The 25,788-nt window shown below is 44.6% G+C and overlaps 1 protein-coding gene across 1 annotated transcript; it reads right to left on the bottom strand.

Moving 5' to 3' along the window:
- Positions 1-400: 400 nt before the first annotated feature.
- On the bottom strand, positions 401-21,455 carry LOC142574640 (uncharacterized). Its single transcript, XM_075683679.1, has 2 exons — positions 20,804-21,455; positions 401-1,173 (listed from the first exon to the last, which is right to left on the bottom strand). Exons 1-2 carry the CDS (start codon positions 21,453-21,455, stop codon positions 401-403), a joined length of 1,425 nt encoding a protein of 474 aa, XP_075539794.1.
- Between the last annotated feature and the right edge of the window lie 4,333 nt (positions 21,456-25,788).

Below are 25,788 nucleotides of genomic sequence, written 5' to 3'. Positions count from 1 at the left end.
GTGATAAATTCAGACTCCCTATTATATCCTACCACAGTGCTTCAATTTTATGCTAATTTATGACCAAGTTACAGAACAATGGCTATGTTGTTCTTCACTCAACTTCTTCCCACTTTTTTATTTCTAGTTAATGCCCACATCTTCATTGAATATTCCTTCTTATGCAGCTTTTCTGCGCCGGTAAATGTTATCCTACTCCTGGTCGCAGTGGAAAGCTAGTTCTCCGGCTGGTCTTTGTGATTGTCTTTGTTTGCGAAAACCGAACAATTAAATAAATATAGACTGCCATCAGAACAGGTTAACGCCGTATTAAAGTGTCGGGAATCAAGCCCTACTGCCAAAATGAAATAAACAATAGTGTAGTTTGATATAAATATACACCCAAAAAGGACTAGAAGGTCTACTCACACTTCTTCTTGCGAAGAAGGGCACCGTAGTGATAGGGAGAGCCAAGACCATAGCCGTAGTTCAGGCCGTAGCCGAGGAGACCGTGACCGTAGCCGTAGTGGCCAGCGCCGTAACCAAGGGTTCCGATACCGTAGTTGTAGACTGGAGCGGCGTGGTAGGCAGCGACAGCTGGAGCAGCGTGGGCAACAGTGGCCACAGCTGGAGCGTGATGGACGGTGGTGGTGGAAACAGCTGGAGCAGCAGCGTAGGTCGCCACGGCTGGGGCGGCCACAGCGTAGCTGGCGACTGGAGCGTGAGCCACGGTGGCAACAGCTGGGGCGTGGTAGGTGGCAGCAACCTTGGTCACAGCTGGAGCAGCAGCGTAGACAGCTGGAGCAGCGGCATAAGTGGCAACAGCTGGGGCGGCGTGATAGGCGGCATATGGAGCAGCAGCATAGGTGGCAACAGCTGGAGCAGCGGCGTAAGTGGCGACTGGGGCGCGGTAGGTGGTAGCAACCCTAGTCACGGCTGGAGCAGCGGCTACAACTCGAGCAGCAGCGTAAGTGGCGACTGGAGCGTGGGCGACGGTTGCAACAGCTGGGGCAGCGTGAGCAACAGTGTGCACAGCTGGAGCATAGCCGGCGTAGCCGAGACCATAACCGTATCCGAGACCACCGTAGCCGTAGCCAAGACCATAGCCGTGGCCATAACCGAGGCCATAACCGGCGTAGCCAGCGAGAGCGCTGGTGGCAAGAGCCAAGAGAATGCAGGCACGGATCTGGAAAATCATGAGCATGTATTACGATAATGCACTTTTTGTCTGATTGTACTGATCGCTGGATACCTTTCTTTATAAATGGTATGATATGTGCTTGTTCCTAAATTAAATTACGAGTTTTTATGTGCAAAACCATGATCTCATTATGACGCCCGCCGTAGCGGGCGACTGCGGAATAATTGGGACCACCTGGAGTTCTTTAACGTGCACCTAAATCTAAGTACAGGGCGTTCTCTCATTTTGTCCCCATCGAAATGCAGCCGCCGTGGTCGGAAGTCAATCCCGCCACCTCCATCCCGCAATCCCGCAGCCTAACATTGTAACCAGTAAGCAACCACGATGGGCGAGTGCTTGTCCTTCTATGTATAATGCTATTTATCTGTTAATTTAGAGCAAGATTCTTCAATTATGCCCTCAATCTAGCCAATTAATTAGAACATTGTAGGTATATATTGCTTACGACCAATGTTTCGTGCAAACATTATATAAGTACTAAAACAAATGTGTTGAGGAGGTGCGACCTCGGCATTGAACTGCTAAATACGTTTTTCAACGCGTGTTAGGATACTTGCTGTGCGCCAAAATTAAAGAATGCTTTTAGAAAGTTTTTTCGCAATATCCAGACATTTTTTAAATATCATTATCTCATAGAAAATGCTAGCTTTGTAGCAATCATTAAGGTGCTATATTTGCGCATATAGCTTCTAAATTAGAGCGGTGCGTGAGAAACACCAGTAGTTCTTCGTCACTGAGGTGATAATCGTAAGCGGCGCTCTGCTATTCATGGATCTGCAGGACAGCGTTTCTTACCATGGTGACTTAAGTGCTGCTGTTGAGCCGACTGCTGCATGTGCTCTGTTCGTGGGCCCTTTTATACGAAAAGGTATTCCTTCCACACACTTTCTCACGTAAAACTTACACAAAAATACAGTAAAAGGAAAAATGAAAAAGGCGAGTTTGAAATATTTGTTATTCTTTCCGCATCCGTTAAGTAAAGCCGAAGTACTCCGAGAGAGTGTACTAAGGCCAAACTGAGATAGGGTATCACACCCTAACCTTGACGAGGACGCGTGTGAGATGTTTTAGAGAAGGATTTATAAAGAAAAAAAATTAGAGAGGTCCTCTAACGCTAAGGGACGCTACAGTTAAGGGTCAGGAAGGATCAAGGTACAACTGAACGGAAAAGTGTCACGGTGCGGGCTGTATGAGTCGTAAGAGTTGAAATGGAAGAAAAAAAAATGAATAGGTTGCCTGGAGATACGGTGGAGAGAGAGTGAAATAATTGTGTTTGGAAGGCCACGACATTGCCGAGATGCAGTATTGTGAGCTGCGCCCTGTGCTTCGAGAGCAGCACCTGCATGCGAAAGACCTGGCAGCGAAAGTGCCTAGTGCTCTCAGCCAAGATTCATTTGTACGCAGACGACATGTCGCACGCTTGCGTCCATAGTGGTGTGCAACCGAGGGGAGGAATAAGTGATCAATTCGTAAAGCCTTTGAAAAATTCGATCGAAGTTGGTGCACAGATATTCACGTTGATCAACACTTGTGAAAATTAACAAGAAAGAAGTGCAGGAGTTATTTGAGTCGCATATGAACTTGATGATTGAAGCAAACATTTACGACATCGCACAAACCTTCTTTTGCATGAACTGCTGCTTTTGTGAACTAGTGTGCTCGTGCATTTTGTTTCGCTTCTGCTTGTTACCTAATCTAAGGGATGACTGCATAAATACGTTTGAACGGCGCACGAGATTGTTTTGAAAGCCAACATTTTTGTGATTTCTCTGTAATTGTGGCAGAAAGAGAGACGATTCAAAGTGCCAATCTTAATTAGGCGACGGTTTAAACATATATTAAGTGCTCTAAACGAATTTTATACTGCTCTTTTTATTCACATAAGGAGTGACAAACTGCCTACTGAAGCCATAGAAAACTCGAATTAATGTCTCCGGCAAAAGTGCTTACACTTGCCTTTCTCGCGTCTTTGACACTTCGAGGTCAAATACAAAAAATTATGTTGTATTTTATCGTACGTCGCGTTCATAAAGTGCAAGATGGCCGTTATTGAACTTGTAAGTTAAGGCGATCAGCTTTAAAAAAAATGATGGCAATATAGCGTTTTAAGCAGGAATGTAATTAATTTCAATAGCACACTGTCAGAAACTGCATCAAATGGCACATTTTACAATAAATAATACTAGCAACCTTTGAAAGCTGCAAAGAAGATGTTGGTCAAAAAAGCTAAAACAATAATATGTTGTCCTAATAAAATTGACACCAGAAGATTATAATGGTTTGAGGTTAAGTACTTTGTTTGCAAATGTAAATTCACACACTTGCTATGCTCTGCAAAAGCGAAACATCATGAGCACTGTAATAACAACTGTTTGCAGTTTTGCAGCAGACATAGTGAGCTCTATTATGAATGGAAATCGTAAATTTTGCTTTAAATCTTTTCTTGAAAGGTACTTTACATTAATATAATATGCGGATATAGACAGCAACACAGCTTATCAGGTCATATCCGTTTGTTCATTTAAATGAAAGTTTGAAAAACTCAAGCGAGATGCAGAATCGCACTGCATAGTCACGTTAATGGAAATCAGTTGCACGCAATTTCAAAATCTGTAGTTGGGTGTGCCAGTCGGCCGCATCAGTGGTGACCCCCCTGCCCCCTCTCCCCAAGTTTTCAACCCTTTACCTCAAATCTTGAAGCGTTAATAATATCATAAGTGATGTAACATAAAGCGTGAAACAGCTTGAGTCTTTTATCACGCAGAATAAATTCAGTAATGACATTTCAAGGCACACTCATTCTGCATGCCGAGTGAAATGCAGTACCATAGAGCACGCAAACCATGTGGTAGTTTACTAGGTCATAAAACGTTACTCTTCCATGCCGGTGGTACTTGACTGCAAGAAGAAAACGTCATCTCTATTTTGCGGAAGAGATAAATTGAGGCAGCTGTTGTAATCACTGAACAGTTAATTATTTTCAAAAACAGCTCGGGTGAGTTTTTGTTATTCAGTACATGGAGCAGCAATAATGACACAGTGTTAAAAGTATTGTGTCAGTTTTCGTGTTTCTCAAGGCCACATTATGATAACTCGAAGTACAGCAATTCCACTAGTGCTATATAATGCCTAGGAGAATGCTTTCGCTTTTTTTTAAATCACACATAATTTACTTTCTCTCCGCAAATCGTGCCTGTGGTTCGAAGAAAAGAAATTCAAAGAAAGGGAACTTTTTTGAACAAGGCCGCTCTATGGTTAAATGAGCTCCCTGGCTGAAAGTTTACGTTCGTGAGAGTTAATGACTATCAGAAAAAGAAATGGTAGCTTTGACTGAAGGAAGAAGAATTGAAAAAAAGAAAGCTGGCCTGAAAGCAGTGGTAAGGCTCCTCTGACGGTGTTTAGCCATACAGTTTACCAGGAATCTGTATTGTTATAACATAACGCTAGGACAAGATGTTGAAGTGACGGAGAAGGTGCAGCCTTTGCTTCCGTGTAGCAGAAACCACGTCCCAGCAGTTACAAACTGTTCAAAGCTGGCTTGATGGACGACACACTATGATGATACATGGGATGAGAGCAACGGAAAATTTTCATTAAAGCCACTAAAACGATTATATAGTCCGACCTTAAGCTTTACTGTCCAATTCCTTCAAACCAGTGTATGCGTCATGGTGTGATCGGCAGACCGTTGATTGTCAAGAACGCTAGTCCGTGTAGGCACGATGGTGGTGCTAGCCACGCAAGAAAACGATGTCCTGGCTCATATGCAGAGCTGTTTGGTTGAAGCGTGATGGTATAAACATTTGACCTCGACGTTTTTTTTTTACAGCCATGGAAATTGTGTGTGCATTTCGCATCCGAGCTAACGCTCCGCGCAGTCTCTCACCCTCCCACTCCCCAACCTGCGCCGTCAATACCATGGCAGCACGACGACAAAAATTATTTAACTTGCGGAGGTGATCGAGAACGGTCGAGGCCATTACATATCCGTCGCCACTGTCATAGGGTGACGATATTGTCTTTTATAGCGTAACCTCCGCTTGAATTGTTTAAATCGACATGTGCCCAATGCGCTAGCCATCTGAGCGCTAGTCTGGATCAGGAATTGCAACCAGAAGGTTTTCACACGCGTAGTGATAGATATTCATTCGCCGGGAACTCTCACTACTACAGCCCATCGAAACGCGTAAAGTAGCAGAGTTTTCCGTGATAGACCACTTTTACTATTATGAGAATGATTTGCCGACCGGGTTTTGACCAATAGGGCTCGGGGAGAGCAATATGTGAAATTGCGTAAACGCTCTTACCCGCGTATCTAACTTTTCACAACAAAGATATCCCCTGCAGAATACCAGAACAAAGCATGCAAGAAAACAGAATTCACCGATTCGTTCGAATGTGAACTCATTTACTGCAGCTGCATCATTTTTCCACACTGCAGACCTACACCGTAGTTTCGCTTGCCTGTTTTTTTAATATTTGCGTTGACCTCCAAAAGGGAACAAGATAAGAGCCCAGTTGTTTTCAGTAGGCTTGTTCAGCGGAGTGGGGGGAGGCGGTTTAAATAAGCTTAAGGTAAGTCTTTGAAGATACAAGAAATAATATAATACCGAGAGGGCACCAACAACTCTGTCGTAGTACGGAAAGATGATTGTTGATTCTAAAAATAAGTCCTGAATTTTACATCAGATGCATGCAAATCCGTTCTTGCATGGCGTAGTAATGCATGTTGTGGAATTCTAACTAGGCACGCTGAGAGAAGTGCGCAAACGCGGATTTCCCTTCTCTGAACAGGCTAGATCTTTATACGTATAAAATACGCGTATATTGATGTATCTAACCTATCAATCGCAGTTCCTTCGCCAAAGCGTTCTGTTAATCATATATTTAGTTCGAGGGGTTTGTACATTTTGCTGCTTGAAAATTGATCGTCCAGAGAATATTAGTGAATCATGCTCATTTTTGTATCACCGTGAGGGGGCGTTGGGGTAAGTGTAAGCACTTTCGAGCGCTTGTGTAAAACATTAACATTTTTCATGTTTAGCATTATCTGTCTACGTCAGGCGTCTATCTATCTATCTATCTATCTATCTATCTATCTATCTATCTATCTATCTATCTATCTATCTATCTATCTATCTATCTATCTATCTATCTATCTATCTATCTATCTATCTATCTGTCTGTCTGTCTGTCTGTCTGTCTGTCTGTCTGTCTGTCTGTCTGGCTGTCTGTCTGTCTGTCTGTCTGTCTGTCTGTCTGTCTGCTCTCTGTCTGTCTGTCTGTTTATTGTCCTAGCGGCTTACATCGACCTAGTGACCCAAGATGTCAGCCAGCAACAAACCATTAGATCTCATGGTTATCAGGGCATCCTGATCATATTATCAATGTGATCCCAGCCTCCTACGCGACTCAGCAGCCCAAGCTGCCTAACAGATTGGAACACTAGGTATGGCCTCGTGGTCGTGACGTCGTTGTTTTCATTGATTCGTCATAATTCAAGCTTTCTCATTCCACTCCCGTAATGAAGGGGTCGCCACGACATCGTCGTCATGTGCTAGTTATACTGTCGTCGGAGACCATGGAGACCATGGAGGATCCTGGAGGACCATGGAGGATGCATGGTCTTTACATCGTCGTCAATAATTCCAGCTTCCGCGTCTGATTTGTCGTCATGCCGTCGTTGTCATACCTTCAACGCCGAGTGAATAGCCCGAGTTGTATAATAGTTTAAGCCACTCGGTATGCGCTCGTGGCCGTGATGCCGTTTTCGTCACTATAACTTTCTCATACAGCCTTTGTTATCCGACTCTTCTTCGCGCTCTGGCAATAGCAAAGCCAGGTGGTCTAACGGCCGTCATAATCTTCGTATTGTGTCGTCGAAGTAGACTACCATCGTTGGCAGCTTAACGTAATGGATGGATAAAGGGGGGGGGTGGACAAACGGATATACCATACGGACAAAACGAACCCAGTTTTGAACATTTATTACTAAATTGTGCATTACTAAGGCGATGCATTTGTTTCTCTCTAGTCTTCTTTCCGTCTTTTCGCGCTGCTCCTCAGTTTCATCATTAATATGTAACCAGAAGTTCCGTTTTCCAGCCTACCATAAGAGGCAACGTTGGAAGTGAAAGACGTGTTTGTCACGTTTGTATGGTGTCATTGACGCAGCGTGATCGCTATTGTAGCGCCAGTCGGCATGTTAACCGCCTATTTAAAAAAATCTAAGCCGGGGACTTTGTCAAAGTCTTTGACAAACAATTTGACACATCAAATCCGACACATCAAATTTTCGAGCAACTGCCGTCATTTGTATAGAAACCTGTACGTGGCATCGTAGCATTCCGAAATATTTGCCTGTTGTCCACTTTGTTGCCATGTGTGCTGCGCTGTTGTAAAGGAAGAAGCAAGCATTCTGTGCAGATCTGCTGATCAGCTGCTTACAGAAATGATAGGAGCTGTAGCTTTAGAAACGGTGGAAGCAAAGTAAATTAATTGTAGAAGTTCCTAAAGCTTGAGAGAGAAAAAGAAAATATTACAATACGAGGTCACCGACGGCATTGTCACCTGCAAGGTTCTGACGCACGTGCGATTTCATTCAGCAAATGTATCTGGGCGCATATGTCCTGTGTACCTTTCTTGCGGGTTTCATTTAAGTATATTGCATTAAAGTAACAAAGCGGGGTCGGTCTTGTGCTTTGCCGTGAATGACAACTCTGAAGGGGTTATTTTCTTTACTCAGCGTTTTTCCAAATTTTCTGGTATTCATATTCAACTGCGTCTTTATATTAACTTCACATCTGAAACTGGGTTAGCCACGTGAGGATTCTCTTTACTGAATATTTTGTAATCTACTCAGTCATAGCAAGCACCTAATTGTTTTACGTAAATAAGTTATCTGACCACTGGAATAGGCTAGTGATTATAGTGTCCGGAGCGCCCCCCCCCCCCTCACACACACCAGCAGGAAGCGAAACAGTATGGCCGGCCTAAATGAAAGGTAAATAAAAGGTGCCTAAAAAGGACAATTTCTTTATATAATCAAAGCAGCAAAGCAAGGTTTCTACGGAAAGCGCTAACGATATCGCTGTGGCTAAGTACCCGCAAGCTTGTGGCACTGAAGCAGTTCCCCGCTCCTCTAGCGAGCTTATCGCACCCCAAGGCTAGGTTGACGTGTGTAGCATATTGCCATTGAAAGCTATCAGTGGTCAGAAGTGCGTGGTCCATTCTACAATGTCACAAAGATAAACGATAACAATGAAGCGGAACAGGCCGACAAGTTGCGCTCAGAAGCGCTGCTTGATTTGGGCTGGTAAGGTTTTTCAAACCAGGAATACTAAAGCGCAAACTTCTTTTGGCTCTTTCGCGGGACGTTGTTGCAGAGTATTCGTTCTTGAACTCTAGCAGCAGGACCGCGCATAGATACCGAACCTACTTATATAAAATATTTCAATAGTCGCTTGGATTTTACGTACCATAACTACAATCTGGTTATGGGATATCCTTACTAGAGGATTAATTTCGCCCACCTGCAAAACAATAACCAGCACCTAAATAAAAAATAGGAGCTTTTGCTCTCGTCCCCATAACAATTCGTGCGCCATGGCAGCAACGGAAACCTCGACCTCGAGCTCAGCAGCGCAATACCTTAAACTCTAAGGCTATACTGCGCCACGTGCGACTCATACAGCCATATGTACTATCTCTACAGATGTGACGGTGGCTGGTTTTTTATTCACTTACTCAATAAAGGAACAACAGGTACATCAATATTATTCACTGTAACAAACACACGCATTCAGACACGCCATTCAGTTAGTAATGGGTAACTTCGTTTACCTTGCTGATATCTTGTTGATTGACCATGTTGATGATTGGTCAATCTGTCCCCGAGTAAATTGAGCCCATCGTTGAGTCATTGCATTCCGCGGTAGCAGGAGTCCCGTGGGTGAAAAAATGGCGCGCTCTGCGCCTTTCCATCTTCGCGAGCGGGCACGCATTCGCTATGCTGCAAAGCGCAGCGCAGAACAGTGGCAGTTACATGCTCGTTACCACGAAGTGAAATTACATAACTCCGCTACTATGCGAGAATACCGGGAGCAGTTTCTAACACATGGTTGGAAATGAAAGAACACAACACGTATCATGTGTCTCGTCGCGTAGCGCTCAGTTGAACGGTGTGCAAAGTAAATCGCTTAATGTTACTTTCAGCAAAATTATTGCATCTGAACTTATTTATAGAGTTTGATATGTTCAATTTCCGATGCACACGTTGCCACACGGGCGTGTTAGTACCTAACTGAAAAGGTGCATGGATAAGCGAATGCGCAAATTGAGAATTGTACGGTTCGGATTGCGGACTGAAATGTCCTGTACTGTGTAAGCATATAACTATGCGAGAAAAGATCCTAAAGAAATACACGGATTTTTCTTACTTACAGGCCCTGCACGTGCGCTTTCGCACTTTTGCGCATGCAGAAAATATAGGTGTTACCTTTTCCTTCTGTGAGTCTTTCTGCATCGCACCGATGAACTGAAGTAATGCAGAAATTCTTTCATGAGATGCGCTAACAGGCTCGTGAGCCACAGGTACGGCGAAATAGATGAATTGCTTACACAGTCGACGAAATAGCTGCTCGGCGAAATGTGTAGCGCAGTAGCGGGAAATTGCAATTATGTGAATTGAGCCTTTTAAATATCGCATTGCAACACTTGCGATTAGACCCATTATTGCCGTTCCAGTCGTAGCATGTGAAACAGGCTTTAGTTTGTTTCACAAGCAGGTATAACGACGATGGCATGACGAAAATTAGATGTCGATTCTTTAATGATGGCAAAGGTATAACCCCGACAGCGTGGCGATGTCGATGCGAGGAGAATTAGATGAGAACGAAGGCTTGACACAATTTTTGAACGACAAGTGGTCAGCAAAGCTGGAATAACGACAATGGCATTACCACGACCGTAACAAGACGAGGAATAACAACAAATGCATGACGACGACTGCACGATGACGACGCAATGACGACGATGATATGGCAATGGTAGGAGGACAATAGGGTGACGGTGAGTGTAAGTCATGAATTGCTCGACGACGAGTGTATCAAAAGGACTGTATTAGGACGTTTGGGGGATGACGATGACATAACGACTACGGAATGACGAGAGTCGCATTACGAAGAAGGAGTGATGACGATGGCATAAACACGACGTCATAGTGACGGCGGTTGGTCAACGGATGAATAATAGTGACTGCCTGATGACAGGAGCATGGCACCGACCTCATAATCACGATTGAATGACGACATACGGTATGATTGATATAGAAGGACTGTCGTCGATAGAACCATCAAGGAGTTATAACAAGAACAATATGACAACGACTGTGCGATGAATATGACGTGACGACAGCATGAGAAGGGTTGAATGACAAAGCTAGAGCGACTAGAATGGAACGCTCATGACCGTACACAAAGGCAGTGTAAAAACGAATGTACGATGACTATATAACGTCTATGGTGGGAAGATCACAGCATGACGAGAAAGGGCTGACAAAGTTTAAATGACGACGGCGCTATGAGAACGACGACATCACGACCACGAGCGCATACCTATTGGCCCGAGCTGTTAGACAACTTGGGGCAGTGGGTCAGGGTAGAAGAGCAGACGGCGAGAGCCTAAAGACAGTCAGATCACGAAGCTGGAGTGGCGACGATGGAATGAACACGACGATTTTTTACGACCATGAGCACATACCTTGTGGCCAAAGCAGGTCGACAATTTGAGCCGCTTGGTAGCGGTGAGGGGCTAGATAGATAGATAGATAGATAGATAGATAGATAGATAGATAGATAGATAGATAGATAGATAGATAGATTCTAATGACATTTATAAGTCCTGTTTTTACTTCATTCTGATGTACGCAACTTCCTTCCTGTATGACACTAATACATGATCTGGAATTTTAACTAGCTATATGGACATACTTTTGGAACCTCAGCCTCAGCCAGTTAAATTTATTTATATATTTATTCCATTTGGGTTTCTAACATTTTATTCGCAGCTTTTCAGCCAAAGCTTCTCCTAATACAGTTTTCTCCGTTCGAGGGGGTCCAACGTTTTACAATGTGAATATGGCTGGTCTATATAGTCTTCGTGAATCAGTGAGAGGTGGCGTTGTGGTCAGTGTAACCACTTTATCTTTCACTTTTTACCCCTCAAAGTTTGTGAACTTGAGTGAAGCACGTATATTTTTGCTTCATTATTAAGCAGTACAACACCTACCTACCCTACCCGACGTGACAACTTGTCCTTTGAGGTTGTCCTAAGTGTTTGTCTCCATACACCATTTTTTTTAATGGAGTTCATCTGTATATCAATACGTAGGGCCGTCGGGGATGAGGTAGTTGCTGTATTAAACTTTCATTTTCTTCTAGCTTCATAAATTATTTTGAAGATCCCAGAAGGGTATTATAACGTATAAAGCCAAAATTACCCTACTAAAAGTAATGTTGCAGGCGAAATCACGCAGTGCAACATGGGAAATTTGAGCGATTTCGATTTCCCTGTAGATTTTCAGTGCTAATATAACAAGTGTCCAACGTAACTGGAGTCACATTTTTAAGATATGAAAATGTCACGTAGCTGTAAGAACCAAAGCTATGTTCTTTGCTGTCGCTTGGAGATATTCATATCATTTTCTTTTTCATTCTGCCTGCATAATACCTCGCGTAAATCAAATTACCAGCGTCTAAAATATATCAATAAATGAATTTTGTGAATGAGAAAATTGTAGACGAACATGAAAAACTCATCTAAAAAGTTTTCTGTTGCTAAATGCATGCTATGTAAAACCGTTTTTCCAAGCATGACAGAAGCCCGCCAATACAGGTGAAATGCCTCAAGCGGGCAGTCGCGTGGCACTTTTTCGTGTATTCGCAGGCTTCTTTCCTACTTACCCACCGCGGTAGCTTAGTGGCTGAGTTTCTGAGCTGCTAAGCACGAGTTCACGGGATCGAATCCCATCCCGGACCCGACAGATGCAAACGATGGGGGAAGATGCGATAGAAACCTGTGTACTTAGATTTCGGTGCGCCATAAAGAACTCCGGGTGGTCGAGGTTATTCCGGAGTCCCTTAGTGTGGCGTGCCTCATATTCAGATCGTAATTTTGGGGACGTAAAGCCCCATACCTTTTCCTGTTTTCGTGTCTACATATCTAATTCTAATGCGGTGGAATGCAAATATATATTCCGAGGATCTCCAAGGGGCAGCAAAAGCTGTAACCTTGCATTTGGCCGGCTACGTGGCATTTGAATATTTTTAATATTTGGTTCAAGTAACCTGGGTCAGGCTATACTCTGTACATGGCAGCTGCGAATCCTTCTAGCTACATTGTAAGCTCCCTGGCTTGGTAAGTGCAACGTTGTTTGATGGCAAGAACGTTGTCCATGTTTTTCAGGCTGATTTCCACCAACCGCCCAATTTTCGGTACATTCTCTCTAACATTTAAACATGGTTACACGCTTAAGGGGGTTTCCCTTATCATACGCTCAGCACCCCTAATCTTAGGTAGGGTCCTACAAAAATTTTATGGAGGACGACAACAGAGCTCTAACTATACGTGCCATGACAAAAGAGGTAGTTGGAACACTTTGTAAACAGTTTACTGCCTTGGACGTAGAGACATACCAGACAGCAGAATTTCACAATCATAAGTCTGAAACTTTACTTATTGCACTTTTTATACCACCTGGGAAAGCTGCCATCCGTTTTACTTGCAAGAAAAGTCGGCAAACAGGATGCCATCATTGGTTACACAAAGAATTTGATCTTACCCCTTAAGTGTAATATTTAAGGCCTTAAAGGCAGGGACGTTACGAATGTGACAAGCAAACGCACTTAAAGGTTTTAACATTCTTACAGTGAACTGTGTTTATGCCACCTTTGAATCTCATCATCATCGCTGTGATGAACGCCATATTTCTGCGACCTACGCGCTTTTCACGAGTATGACAACCAATAACGGCAAGAATACACAGCCGCATGTTGTCGATGCTTATCTGTAGTGTTGTTGGTGTTGGCCTCCGAAATAGATGCGCAGACCCTACGGCTCTCGCGGATTGCGTGGAGCGAAAATTCCAGTAATGAGTAATAAGTGCCAAGCATCGTTGCTGTATGATAGCTGAGTGGTTTAGCGCGATAGAATCGCAAGCGAGCACACATCTTCACTTCCTTGGCTTCAACTTCCAACAGTGCTGCTTGCGGAGCAGTTTTCTTTTTCTCCCCTCTGCGGATATGGGGAAACAGGGAAGGTGAAGTGGCACAGTGACGGGAAGAAAATGTCGTAGTTCGTCGTCATCAGCGCAGCGGAACGGATGTAAGAAAAGGATTGAAGGGAACGACAAAGCAAACCCGATTTCTAGCATTACTCTACTGCCGCAGTAAAACACTGGAGTCCATTAGACAACACTGGTGAAATGCACTTGCACTTTTTAATCATGCTCTGTCTTCTTGCCTTCAGTATAAGTATGTTCAATAATTTTTACCGACAAGCTCTGTTTTCAACCTCCCTATTAGGAGCGGTGTGGGATGTTAAATATGCAATTTGCAAGTCGGTATGGTCTTGCGAGCGCAGGGCGACCTGGATGGTAGCACCAGTCTGCCCGTTGAACTTTCATTTTAAATTTTAGGCTGACACAGCAACGCCAGCTAGATTAAACTAGATGTTCTGAGAAACGGTATCACGCAGTTGGCGTACGCTCGATAACTATCAGCAAATTGCAGTCCATCCGCAGGTAGCAGCAGCAGTTCCTCGGCAAAATATATATTTTATGCGCAGCGCATACAGCTGTGCTCTCCAGTTCCAAATTAAGTGTCTTCAAGGCCTTGCACTATTATTCATTTAGTAATTTCGGTTTGGCGACGCTATGCCCACAACTCAGCGTCGCTGAAAGTGAGGTATGGAATGAAGAATGGAGCAATTGATAGATTCCCGAGGGCAAACAGTACGTTATTGGTTGGAATATTCTCTTCAAAGCAGGTATTACATGACCTTAGGAACATCAAATGAGGGGGAAGTATTGTTGTTGAGGGTGAATAATTAATTTGTTGACTATATTTACGAAACTAAGTACAGGCTTCTGAATTAGCAGTATTAGCAGAGAGAGAAAACAAGCAGCGAACAGCATCATTCAGAAGTCACGGATAGGTCAAAGGCATGACTATATTTCTTGTGGCGTTATATATTGATTTAATAATCGAAGCGTTTTCACGGTGTAGAGAGAAGAAAAACTGTCCCTGCAAGAAAAATCCTAAATAAATGAAATAAAGCATACGCGACTCAAACTATATTTGCATATCTTCATGGATTGCCTCCAATCATGACAACAAATTTCGATATATGAGCGGTTGAAAAGACAGTCCGTATTAACGCAAAGTGTTGGAAAACATTGACCGGGACAATCCTAAAAGAGGCGAAATCTATACTTACCAAATATATTGCCTACTTCCACGCCGCTTGCATGTAGGCGCGTTATTGGGAACGCAGACGCAACCCGTGCGTGGAGGGTCAGACAATTGCAATGAAACGAGATCCGTGAATTGCATTTCGCTGCGAGAAAATTCAACGTTGATTGAAATACTCCCTAGTATGAAATTCAGCGCAGCTCTATACGTGTTTTCATTTCGCTATATATTCGGGCAACGGACCAATCATCGCACCGACTGGCAGAGCTGCGACGCGCGTGGCCAACCTTATGCGCTTGGGACAAACGCAATGATGCGCTTGCAGCGAACGCTTTGCGCGAAAGCGAGGTTTCTGGTTTTTGAAGCGACAAGCTTCACTACGCTATAGTCAACACAGCGCTTCGCGCGAGCCGGCGTATGTCAGAATTGGCTCCGCAAGCGTGTTCGGAGTCGGAATTGGCTGCGTAAGCGTGTTCGGAGTCGGCGTAGGTGGCCACTGCCGCGCGCTATGCGTCATCGTTTGATGTTCGCCGCAAGCGTGTTTAATGCGGAGGCCGACTATATAACCGCTTACCAGAGAATAGGCGTGCGCATGCAACATGGAAGGAGAAGACAGTGATACTACCGATACAGAGACCTGTGTGGCTGTACAGAAATCGCAAGACAATGTGCCCGACAATGATGAATAAAGAAGTTTAATAATCCTGCATAACGTATGGTATATATCATTGATAAGTAATTTGCATAACTACAGAAGGCACACGTATAGCATAACCATAAGCTAACCAAAGCATATGCATAAGTGAAAGCGCAAGCATAACCATAGGCTAAATCATAAGGCATAACCATAAGCTAAACCGTAAGCATATCCATAACATAAACCGTATGCATACCCAGAGGCTAAATCATAAAACATAACCATTAGCATAACCATAGGCTAAATCATAAACATAATCAGAAGGTAAACCAGAACCATCACCGAACCTTTACACTTCGAGATATCCAGGCGTAACCTTAGCTAAGGCCCAACCAATTTTTAAAGGTGCCTTTTCCTTCGACTTTTCCCACTCCTGCTTCTGCTGTCCGGAACACCACGTCGGGGGTTGTTCAGAGCATGTATATGCATGGAAGGAACGTGGCAGAGAAGAAAAGAGACACAAGGAACTCGTTTGGAGCGCATTGAGTCCAATGTGCACAGTGACCTCTGGAGCGCCCGGGTGGTCGCCAGCTTAGCCTCTTGACTGCTGTAATTATCCATGACCCCGCGCAAGCACTTATCTTTAAGTCAAGAGGGAAGCTATAGATAGAATGGGAGAGAGGAGGCGGGAGAGGAAGCAGAGAATGGGTAGAACCGACGCAGTCGTGAAACGAGTGAATAACAGCCTTGCCATACTTCACTCGCAGTTCCCATACAAATAAAGGAGGGGGGATGAGGTAGAGTAGAAGTGATGCGAGAAGGCAAAGAAACGCTGGATAAGCTTAAGTTAAAGGTACGGTACGGTGCGTTTCTGGCGTTTCTGAAGAACAAGATCATGCGAATTTGTCTAGCGGACAACTTACGTAGGGCTTGGAGAAGCAAAGCGCCATTAATTAAAGCGCGCCGCAGGGTCTGCGTGACACCACGGAAGCAGTAGCACGTCAAATCAACACTTATTTGTCCGCTGCGATAGCTTTGCGGCTATGACATTGCTCGAGGTCGCGGATTTGATCGAGACAAACGCATTCCGATGGGAGCAAAATAAAGAACGCTCGCGCACTTCGACTTAGGGACACGTTAAACGACTACAGACACAAAATTTCGAAGTCTAGTTAACGTGTCAGACCAATTAACATGTGCGCACACGCATCGCCTGCAAAATGTCAACCGCGAACACAGCTTAGAACATATTTAGGATCAATTTTAATGTACGTGCGCACAGCCAACCGCAAATTGGAGCGCCTAGCGACATCGACAATAAGAAAGGAATGTAAACAACCGAGAAAGCAATACGTCACCAGTTTCTCGCCGCTCCGATATTCCTGGTGTCCTTCTTTTTTTCTCCCTGGTCATGACGCTGACCTCGATCGCCGCTGACGGCAGCACACTAATCAGCTAAAATTTGTTTTTAACACGAAATAACTCAGAAAGTGACCAGTAAAGTGGGCATGTTATAAAACGTTGCGTGATATAGTAAAACGTTTCCGTCATTTGGCTCGGAATGGCTCGTTCTACTTGTACCGGTGCGTATGCATATTGATAGCTGTCGCTAGCCGCACTTTCCGAGTCGCTGCATTGTAGCGGATCCCATCAAAAGTGGTTGGCCATGTGTGATTCGCTGGCGACAACCGCAAGCAGGAAATAGTCGCCGTTGGAAGACGTAAACAGGGCCGACGATGATGGCGAGGACATCGCAAAGCAAGACATTTAATAAAGTTTTTCCAATCCAACCGCAAACCATGTGCAGGTGTAGTGGACGAAATAGCAAGACGAAGTTCCCGCGCCGGCGAGAGCGTTGGCGGGCGCACGTCACAGTTTTGTGCGATCATGTGTCCAGCTGTGTTTACATTCGTTCCTTTGCCCGTGTCGTTGCTCTTCAATCCGATACTTAGACTGGTCGGCACAAACAAGGACCCAAATAATTACCTGTCGCGCTCTGAAGCCGATGCTGTTTTGTGCGGCAATTACTGGATCATTAGTTACATATTGCAGCGGAGAAAACAAGATCGAAAATTTTTGTGTCAGTCTTTCAAAGAACCGCATGGCGTCAAAATTATTCCGGAGTGCCCCACTACGGCCTGCGTCATAATCAGATTGAACTATTGGCACGTACAGCCACATAAATTCAAGTTTCAAGCTTCTCCCACTCTCCGATTTCCCATGTGAGGCAATGACAATGCTCAACCCTCTCAGATGTTATGGAATATGGCTCACAACAATGCCTCCAGCAAACTCCTCTCCATTGTGTTTCGTGTATTACGCAAACAATTAGCAGTGGTGCACGCAAGGTAATGTTTAACATCAACCCTCAACTCTCGTGTTGGACAAAACGTTGAAGAAACAAAACATTCGCAGTCAGCATCACTGCTAATTATCGTCAATCAAAGCGAACACTAGAGAAAGCTTTGCTTAGATCAATTCCCACTGTGCGTGGGACCTGCAAATTTTTTTTTCTCTTTCACTCTCTAAGCCGGTGCAGCAGCTTGAGGTGCTACAACGTGAGTTCCTCTGACTTCCTCCTCGTGCTCTCTTCGCTGTCGTGCCCTTTAACCCCTATACGCCTCGTGCACCGCCTATAGAGGCGCCACTGAAAGCCACCTAGCGGACGCTTCCAACAGTACACGCGGGAGAAGTAGCAGACGACAACCCTTTGCAGCAAGGATGTCTGAAGTTCGCGGCTACGATTTCTCCTTTCTTCGGGTGCCAGGCTGCTGCTTCTGCTGTGACAGCTGTAGGGAAGATGCTGACCTCTGTGCGAGCGGGTATGAACACGATGTTACCGGTGTTTGGGACAACATGGCCCGCACACGTGCAAGGTGTGTCCCGCAGACAAATGCCATGAACCCCATTTACATGACGTGGAGCTCATGTTCACTAGCCGATAGATTTTGTTGAGGGATGCGATCTCTCGATGGTTTTTTTTTATTCTACCCTTGCCGCAATGCTGCTTCTGTACCTGAATAATGAGCACCCGTCGTTAGTGCAGACTTATATCAAACAAATCCGCACGGTGCAATCTCTGCATATGCCGTTGTAATTTTTCTGCCGATGAATACATGTGACATCGCCGAATAGGTGCAGTCGAAGTCGCTTCAAGAAGAGTAATTGCCAATTTATTGATGGAAACGCGTACACTAGCCAACGAAGTGACCAAACACAGGGGTTAATGAAAGCGCGTGTTAGTGCTGTACCGCCGATGCAATTCTGCTGCATACGCCGATGAACTACCCTTCCCGCTGCAGTTTGTGCTATTTTAAATTCCACAATGGAGCTGCTTGGAAACGTACAAAGCTAAAGACTGACTAACTTTTCAGTACTTTTCTTATATTACTAGAGAGAGGTGCCACATGATATATTTAAAGGCAGAGCAGCGCTAGTCAAAGTAGATGAGCGCTGGCGGCAAGGCCCGGTTTAGTCGTCTGCAGCGTAAGTACAAGAAAGAATTCAGTTGAGTACAAAACTCACATGCAAGAAGGGACTACGTTGTGAAACAAACAAATCACTCGGCGTGTCAAGTTTGCTCAGGCAGCATCGAGGTGTGATGACTTCCCAAACGGGACGCGAACTTGCCAGCGAGAAATGGAACAAAAATACCATATGCAGCAGCTATTAGCAATTCTCGCCCTGAACTACCTATTTTCTAAACACATTTCCAAAAACGCAAACAATATCTAAGATGCCCTCGGGCGAAAGAATAAAGCTGTTAAAGAACCACTTCCTTGGTATCATTCCGATAAGACACAGCGTGATTTATACCCTTTACAAACAAGGCAGGGTGAAAACTTCGCAGCTCAAAAGAATCGACAAGAGTTATGCATGGAACAACTAGCGACAGTTACACATGTGCAAAGTCACCCATAAAATAGATGTAAAAACATGAAGTGCGCGACAGCTGGTGCGAGGATTTACCGCGCCACATGAAACCAACAATTTCAGTTCGTGCAAACTTCAGTAGCTTTAACATACAACGCAATGCGCTCGTGCAGTCGTGTTGCCTAGCTAGCGCAACGCGGTAAAGAAGCGGAAAACAATATAAGCGGCAAACAGCATTCCGAACTTTTGCGAAATGCCTTTAAACCTCATGCTGCACTGCAGACGGACTTCGTTGCTCACGCGTCTAACTATGATCGAGGGGAAAAAACACCGACGATACAAAGGAAAGGATGAGAACAAAAAATTTCCCTTCGAAGCGACGATCCATTTTTGCTACCGTTGCTCCCGCTGATGAGGCTTTGCCGGGAATGATTAGAAGCGTATCCCCGGCCCGTTTTCACCGGTATTTGAGCACCCCACAATGCAACAATTCTTCTTCGACATTCCCTGAAGCTTTGGCCATCCCACACGTGCGAGTGGTGTTGCCTATCTTGCTCTGAAAATGTGAATAAGACAGAGAAGCACGATCAACGACACAACAAACTACGGCGCGCGCCAGGCACCTCTCCCGCCTGTTCTGCGCAAGGCCGCCACCAGTGGCGCGTCCGTCACCGTGCACGGCGCCTATACCCCTCTTCGTTCTGCATTGGCTCTTTAATACTTCGCTGTGCTCGTTCGCTCGGTTACGTCGAAAGAGGACGAGGCACACCGATGCTCAACCCAAGAACGGGCGCCTAAGAACTGCACTCGAATACTATTCCGTAATCTCACCGTCTAGTGCGGCAGTCTGCTTTTGTTCGCACTCTTTCGCCATCCTATACTCCTCCGCTTAGCCCTACTCGTGGTGTCTTCGCTATCGCGGTTTCTAATCCCCCGCTGCGCTCCGCGTTCGCTGTTTCATCCTTCACTGTGCTCGTTCGCTCGGGTACGCCGAAAAAGCCCGAGGCACGCCAACGCTCAACGCAGGAACGGCCGTTAAACCGAGCGCTATCACGACTAATCCAAGTGCAAGGACAAGTTATCAAAAAAAAAAAAAAAACGCTGCAAGCGCGAACCATTGCGTTTTGAAGAGAAAAACTCATATGTGTCCGCGGCGATACAATTATGCGTTTATTTTACTACACGATCGCCTCAGAATCATTTCAGAATTAAGGACACTTTGCAAACCTGCGCCTTGCAAACTGACAAGCACACCAGCTAGCTTGGGGAAACATAAAACAAAAGAATGGCAAGCGAGATAGTGCTTGTTTTGACGACCACTTTTATTTCTCCATTGCGTCCACTATGGAAGATGTCGGAATGTCGAGGTCGATGCATATAGCTTTTCTTCGTCAAACAAGTTACCGTGGGAGGGTTTCTGTAAATAAGGAAAATACACGGAAGTATTGTTAGAAACCACCTTCACATAAATCAGCAAAACGTTCTTGTTATATAGCGTGCCTTTCTTTGTATTTTGTTTCTCTGCTCCATGCAATATTCTCTGCCCCAGACGCACAAGACCACGTCTTCATTCAGCATCCCATATGCAAAATTAACATCTACATAAATTCAGGTTTTGCTAAACGGACTGAAATATTTACTCACACTTCTTCTTGCGGAGAAGGGCACCGTAGTGGTAGGGAGAGCCAAGACCATAGCCGTAGTTCAGGCCATAGCCGAGGAGACCGTGACCGTAGCCGTAGTGGCCAACCCCGTAACCAAGGGTTCCGACACCGTAGTTGTAGACTGGAGCGGCGTGGTAGGCGGCGACAGCGGGGGCAGCGTGGGCAACACTGGCCACAGCTGGGGCGTGGTGGACGGTGGTGGTGGCAACTGCTGGGGCAGCAGCGTAGGTGGCGACCGCTGGAGCAGCGGCATAGGTGGCGAAAGCAGGTGCGGCGTGGTAGGCGGCAACTGGAGCAGCAGCGTAGGTGGCAATAGCTGGAGCAGCGGCGTAAGTGGCGACTGGGGCGCGGTAGGTGGTAGCAAACCTGGTCACGGCTGGAGCAGCAGCTACAACTCGGGCAGCCGGGTAGGTGGTGACTGGAGCGCGGGCGACGGTGGCGATGGCAGGGGCAGCGTGAGTGACAGTGTGCACAGCTGGAGCGTAGCCGGCGTAGCCTAGACCATAGCCGTGGCCAAGACCACCATAGCCGTAGCCGAGACCATAGCCGTGGCCAAAGCCATAGCCGGTGTAGCCAGCGAGAGCGCTGGTGGCAAGAGCCAAGAGGACGCAGGCACGGATCTGGAGAGCCATGCGTATTTTGTGTGTGAGCGCGCTTTTATGTGAGGTTTACTTATCACTTCATAGCTTCAGCTAGCACAAGTTCGATATGCACTTGTTTTTCTACGCATAATGCTAATTTTTTTGCTTTCTTTCAAGACGAACTTTAATTTGTTGTCTAAAGCTCAAGCTAAATCGTTTGACAAGTATAACCAAACTATAAATAATTTAGTAGTGGTGTTTCGCGGACACTATGAACCCTATAACGTAGGACTATTCCGCTTTGTCTTTTTCCAAACTCATGACGTCAAATTTGCCTAACCGCGAACGCAAGCATCAGGCGGTCACCCGCAGGGTTGTGCGAATAAACGAATCAAACGCTCTCCTCGTTCATAGGAGATGACTTTTGTTTGCTTGGAAAACGAGTAATAGTGCCTACACTGAGTTGTTTCTCTTATCTAATTGGCTCACAAGAGGCGAGGAGCACGCTGAAGTGCAGAGGAATTCGATGGGGCCCAGCCAGTGCACTGAAAATAGATAACCGGACGAATAGGGTGGTGCCGGCGTCTGCGATCGGTCCGCTTTCTCTTGCTTAGCTTGCGGTGGCTCGTCGACAATCGCGGTGACATGCAACAGAAGCTTAAGAATGACACTAAAAAGTATCCTCAGCAAAGAAGAGTTGGCATAACGAGGCAGTAAGCGTGCCGAGAGTGCTCGGAAACGTTACACGCCCACACAAAAAATGTTATTACACGTAAATAAACCCTTGCTCTCCGGCAGGTGCGAGTAGCCACTGCATGAGCGATCGGCAGCAGCCATCTTTTATTCCTTTCAGAACGGGGCCGCCTGCGGCTATTCTGAAGAAAATTCAGTTTTGTTCGGCATATTAATACATATTTAGCGCGTAAACGTCACTTTTACGCGGTGAGTTTTTATGGTTTTGTGACATCGCGTGACAAGCAGGTGAAGTGGGTACAGCCCGAAAACTTTTGACCAATAACCGAGGGCTAATGTCGAAACGGCGTCGAATCAGACATAACTATTTTTCTTTTGTTTGGTCAAAACATGCATAATGAGTGTGTACATGTCACGTCAGATGGGGAGCCATCGCGGTTTTCGTGACGTCGTGTGACAGACAGGGGAAGCGGGAGTCGTCAAAAAAATTTTTCACCAATTGTGGAGGGCTGATTACAGAATTTGAATAGAATAGTTTTACGTTATAGCGCCCTGTATTCCAGAATTCTAAGACGGTCGGCACAGGAGCGCTACTTTGCGTTTAACAACTTTAATGCTATAAGGCTTTGTTCAGTTCGCATTCTAACACTTGATGCGTGCCGTAATATAAGCGAAAGTTCTTTCTTAACAGCTGGAAAAAATGTAGGCGTTATAATTAATTTTTAGAGACGGTTACCTGTTGAAACAAAGAATAGGCGCTGTGTTCGCGCATATAAGGTTTGAACTTAGAACGATGCGTTAAAGGACGCCAGCAGTACCTATTTTCTAAGGTGATCATCATAAGTTTCGCTCGGCTAGTGATGCATTTCGTGAAGAGAAATTCTTACCATGGTGACTTTAGAGCTGCTGTTGAGCCAACTGCTGAATTACTGCTGTTCGTGTGTGCTTTTATACAAAAACTCCTTCTTTCTTTTCCCCCTTTCTTGAGAAACTGCACAATAAATGGCATCACAAGAAAAAGAAAGAAGAAAGCAAGTGTACAATCATTTTGTTATTCCACCCATCTCTGGAAAGGAATTTAATCAGGAGTATGGTCTTACGCTGCAAGCTGCGCGAAGAGTAATCAAACATCGCGCCTTATTTATGACGAGGACGCTTGTATGAAGTTTTAAAAAAGTAATGAAAAAAAATGGGAGGCGAACTATACTGCTCAATCGCTCTACAGTTAAGGGTAAAACGGCTGTGTGGTCTAGCATGTTTCATGCGTCGTAAAAGCTGAGATAAAAAAAAAATAACTCCCCTTGTGTGAGATACTGTGAACATGGAAAAATAATTGTGCGTAGAAGGTTTTGAGCTGGCCACTTTGCAGAACCTTGACATATACCGTGTGTTCGGAGAACAAGAGCTGCATGTGAAACATGCCACAACGAAAGTGTGCAGCCCTTTGCCCGAGATTCATTTGTACGTGGACGGCATGTCGTGCGCTCATGGCTTCCTTGGCGTCAAATTGAGGCGATGAATGACGAGTCACGCGGAAAGCCTGCAGAAAATTGGATCGAAGTTCATCTTGTGGTGGACAGAAGATGCAGTTGAGGAAGATTTGTGTGCGTTGCTGAGAAACTGTCATCAAGTGAAATAAGAACACCCACTTCTGTGTTGGCTGAAGAGATGGCTGAAAGAAAAATGTGCATTGTCATGATAAGCCAAAAATTGTACGATTGTTCAGTGTTTGCGACTTAGTTCGGCTGATCTATTGCTTTCACTGCTTCAACTTCGATTTATTATAAACGGTGGTGACAAGAATCACTTTGAAACCTGTAAAATATTCCGTTGAAAGTCATGCTTTATGCCCTCTTCTCTTAGGTGGTAAAAGGGTGGAAAATGGTTAAAACCGTAACGTAAATTCGGCTTTAAAGTAACCAGATAGTATGGCCTGTAAACTATACTCCATTACTCTTATTAGGTCGCATAGAGCATGAACGATAGCTCAGTGATGTTATCGAAAGTATAAAGTCTTAGGAAAGCTAAATTATATTTTGCCGCCATTTTCCGAATGCGTTGTCAAGGTGGAAAAGTTACTTTTTTATGGTAGGTCACAGTTTAAAAGTATTCCATCGCTGTTAGTTAAGTCACCTGATCATTGGAATGCTCGCAGTTTCTACAGCAACAAATTCAACATAGCTTTTGTTTAGGAGAAGTATTTCGATGTTCAATGTTTCTGCAGAAATGTATTCTGTATAGCTTTTTCTTCTAGATAACATATATTGTGTTACATGATGTGAGAAACTTCATCCAAATAGCGCATTTGTCGGTAGTAGCAGCGTTTTTTGAAACATCCTACGACAATGTTGGTGACAGCGAATTTCTAGAAAATACTATGTCTTAGAATACTGACCCATGAAAACGATAGAATTAGCACCAGAAATTATTATGTTGATATTTAGAAGAAAAAAGAATCACTCATACTTTTCCTACGCACCATTGTAAGGTGCTGAGCTTTGGAGCGGCTCAATGAATCGGGGCAAATGTCAACAAATTTGTTCACGCATCATGTAAAACACTTGTAGTAGTGACTGCCCGAAAACTGTGTATATTTTATTGATCACTCCAGAAAACAAACGATCATCCAGTAATTAGTCTGGTAGCACCAACTATGTAGGTCAGTGTTCTTGGGACTGTACGTATCGAAGTTATGTGTTGAAACACATTTACTCATGCAAGTAGAAAAGATTATTGTGCTTATTATTCAACTTACGTAGTAACTGAATCGAAAGCAAGGCTTACTTATAAGCATTTTAAGCTACAAACGCGATAATGGTGGCATGCGTATAGCATAACCAATTTTGCATAATCTTGGTGCCCTGGTGTACATTTCTGCATTGGCTTCATCAGTAAACATGGACGTGCTTTTGTTTGGTGCGTACCATTTCGACTTTTTTTATTTAAAGGATATTGTACGAGACTGCACCAAAAGTAGGCTATCACCTGCCCACATTTCGTCTTTATTTCACAGAGCCTCTTTCTTGTCTATCAGTGATATGCCATGTAAATTCGCGTTTTTCTCGGGTGAGGTTCTCTTTATTTTCTCTCGTGTCTCTGATATAATTCAAATGTCTGATCTGTAGCATTGTATTCACAAACGGCCTTTCACGCAAGCTTCTCTTTCAATGATATCAGTAAATTGGCGGTGATGACCAGTGGAGGGAATATTTGCTATAGCCCTTTATTATGCACGCATATCTAGTCTCAATTATCAAGCCAAAACTATGGATGAGGACACTGAACAAACAATTAGAAACGTCAAAACTCGATAATCTGTTGTGATGGGTCACTTTAAGGCGATGTTGAATAAAAGAATTGCTGTAGAACGGGGGATTGGATGTCAACGCCAGCCATTTTACAGGTAAAGGGGGAGGGGGGAGGGTGGCAGTTCGCGGAAGAAAAACGATATGTAATAGTCAGTCTCTCCCTCCGGAAACACCGTGTTGGAAAGCGTACGTCGAAAATCCCGATGGGAAAGGTGTATACGAAACAGACTACAAGCTTTTTACATAAAAGCACAACATTGGACAATGTTTAGTGGTGTTGTGTTCAGTAAATTTTCATGATTACTTGTTAGTGTGATCACGAGTTGTCTACTATCATGAAGAAATCTATGAAACTTCACAGTATATGATTTCAGAGCTTTCAG

Source organism: Dermacentor variabilis, chromosome 3 (assembly GCF_050947875.1).
Source record: "Dermacentor variabilis isolate Ectoservices chromosome 3, ASM5094787v1, whole genome shotgun sequence".
NCBI lineage: Eukaryota > Metazoa > Arthropoda > Arachnida > Ixodida > Ixodidae > Dermacentor > Dermacentor variabilis.
The sequence above is the reverse complement of the archived record's forward strand: the minus strand, read 5'-3'. Positions and strand labels throughout refer to the sequence as shown.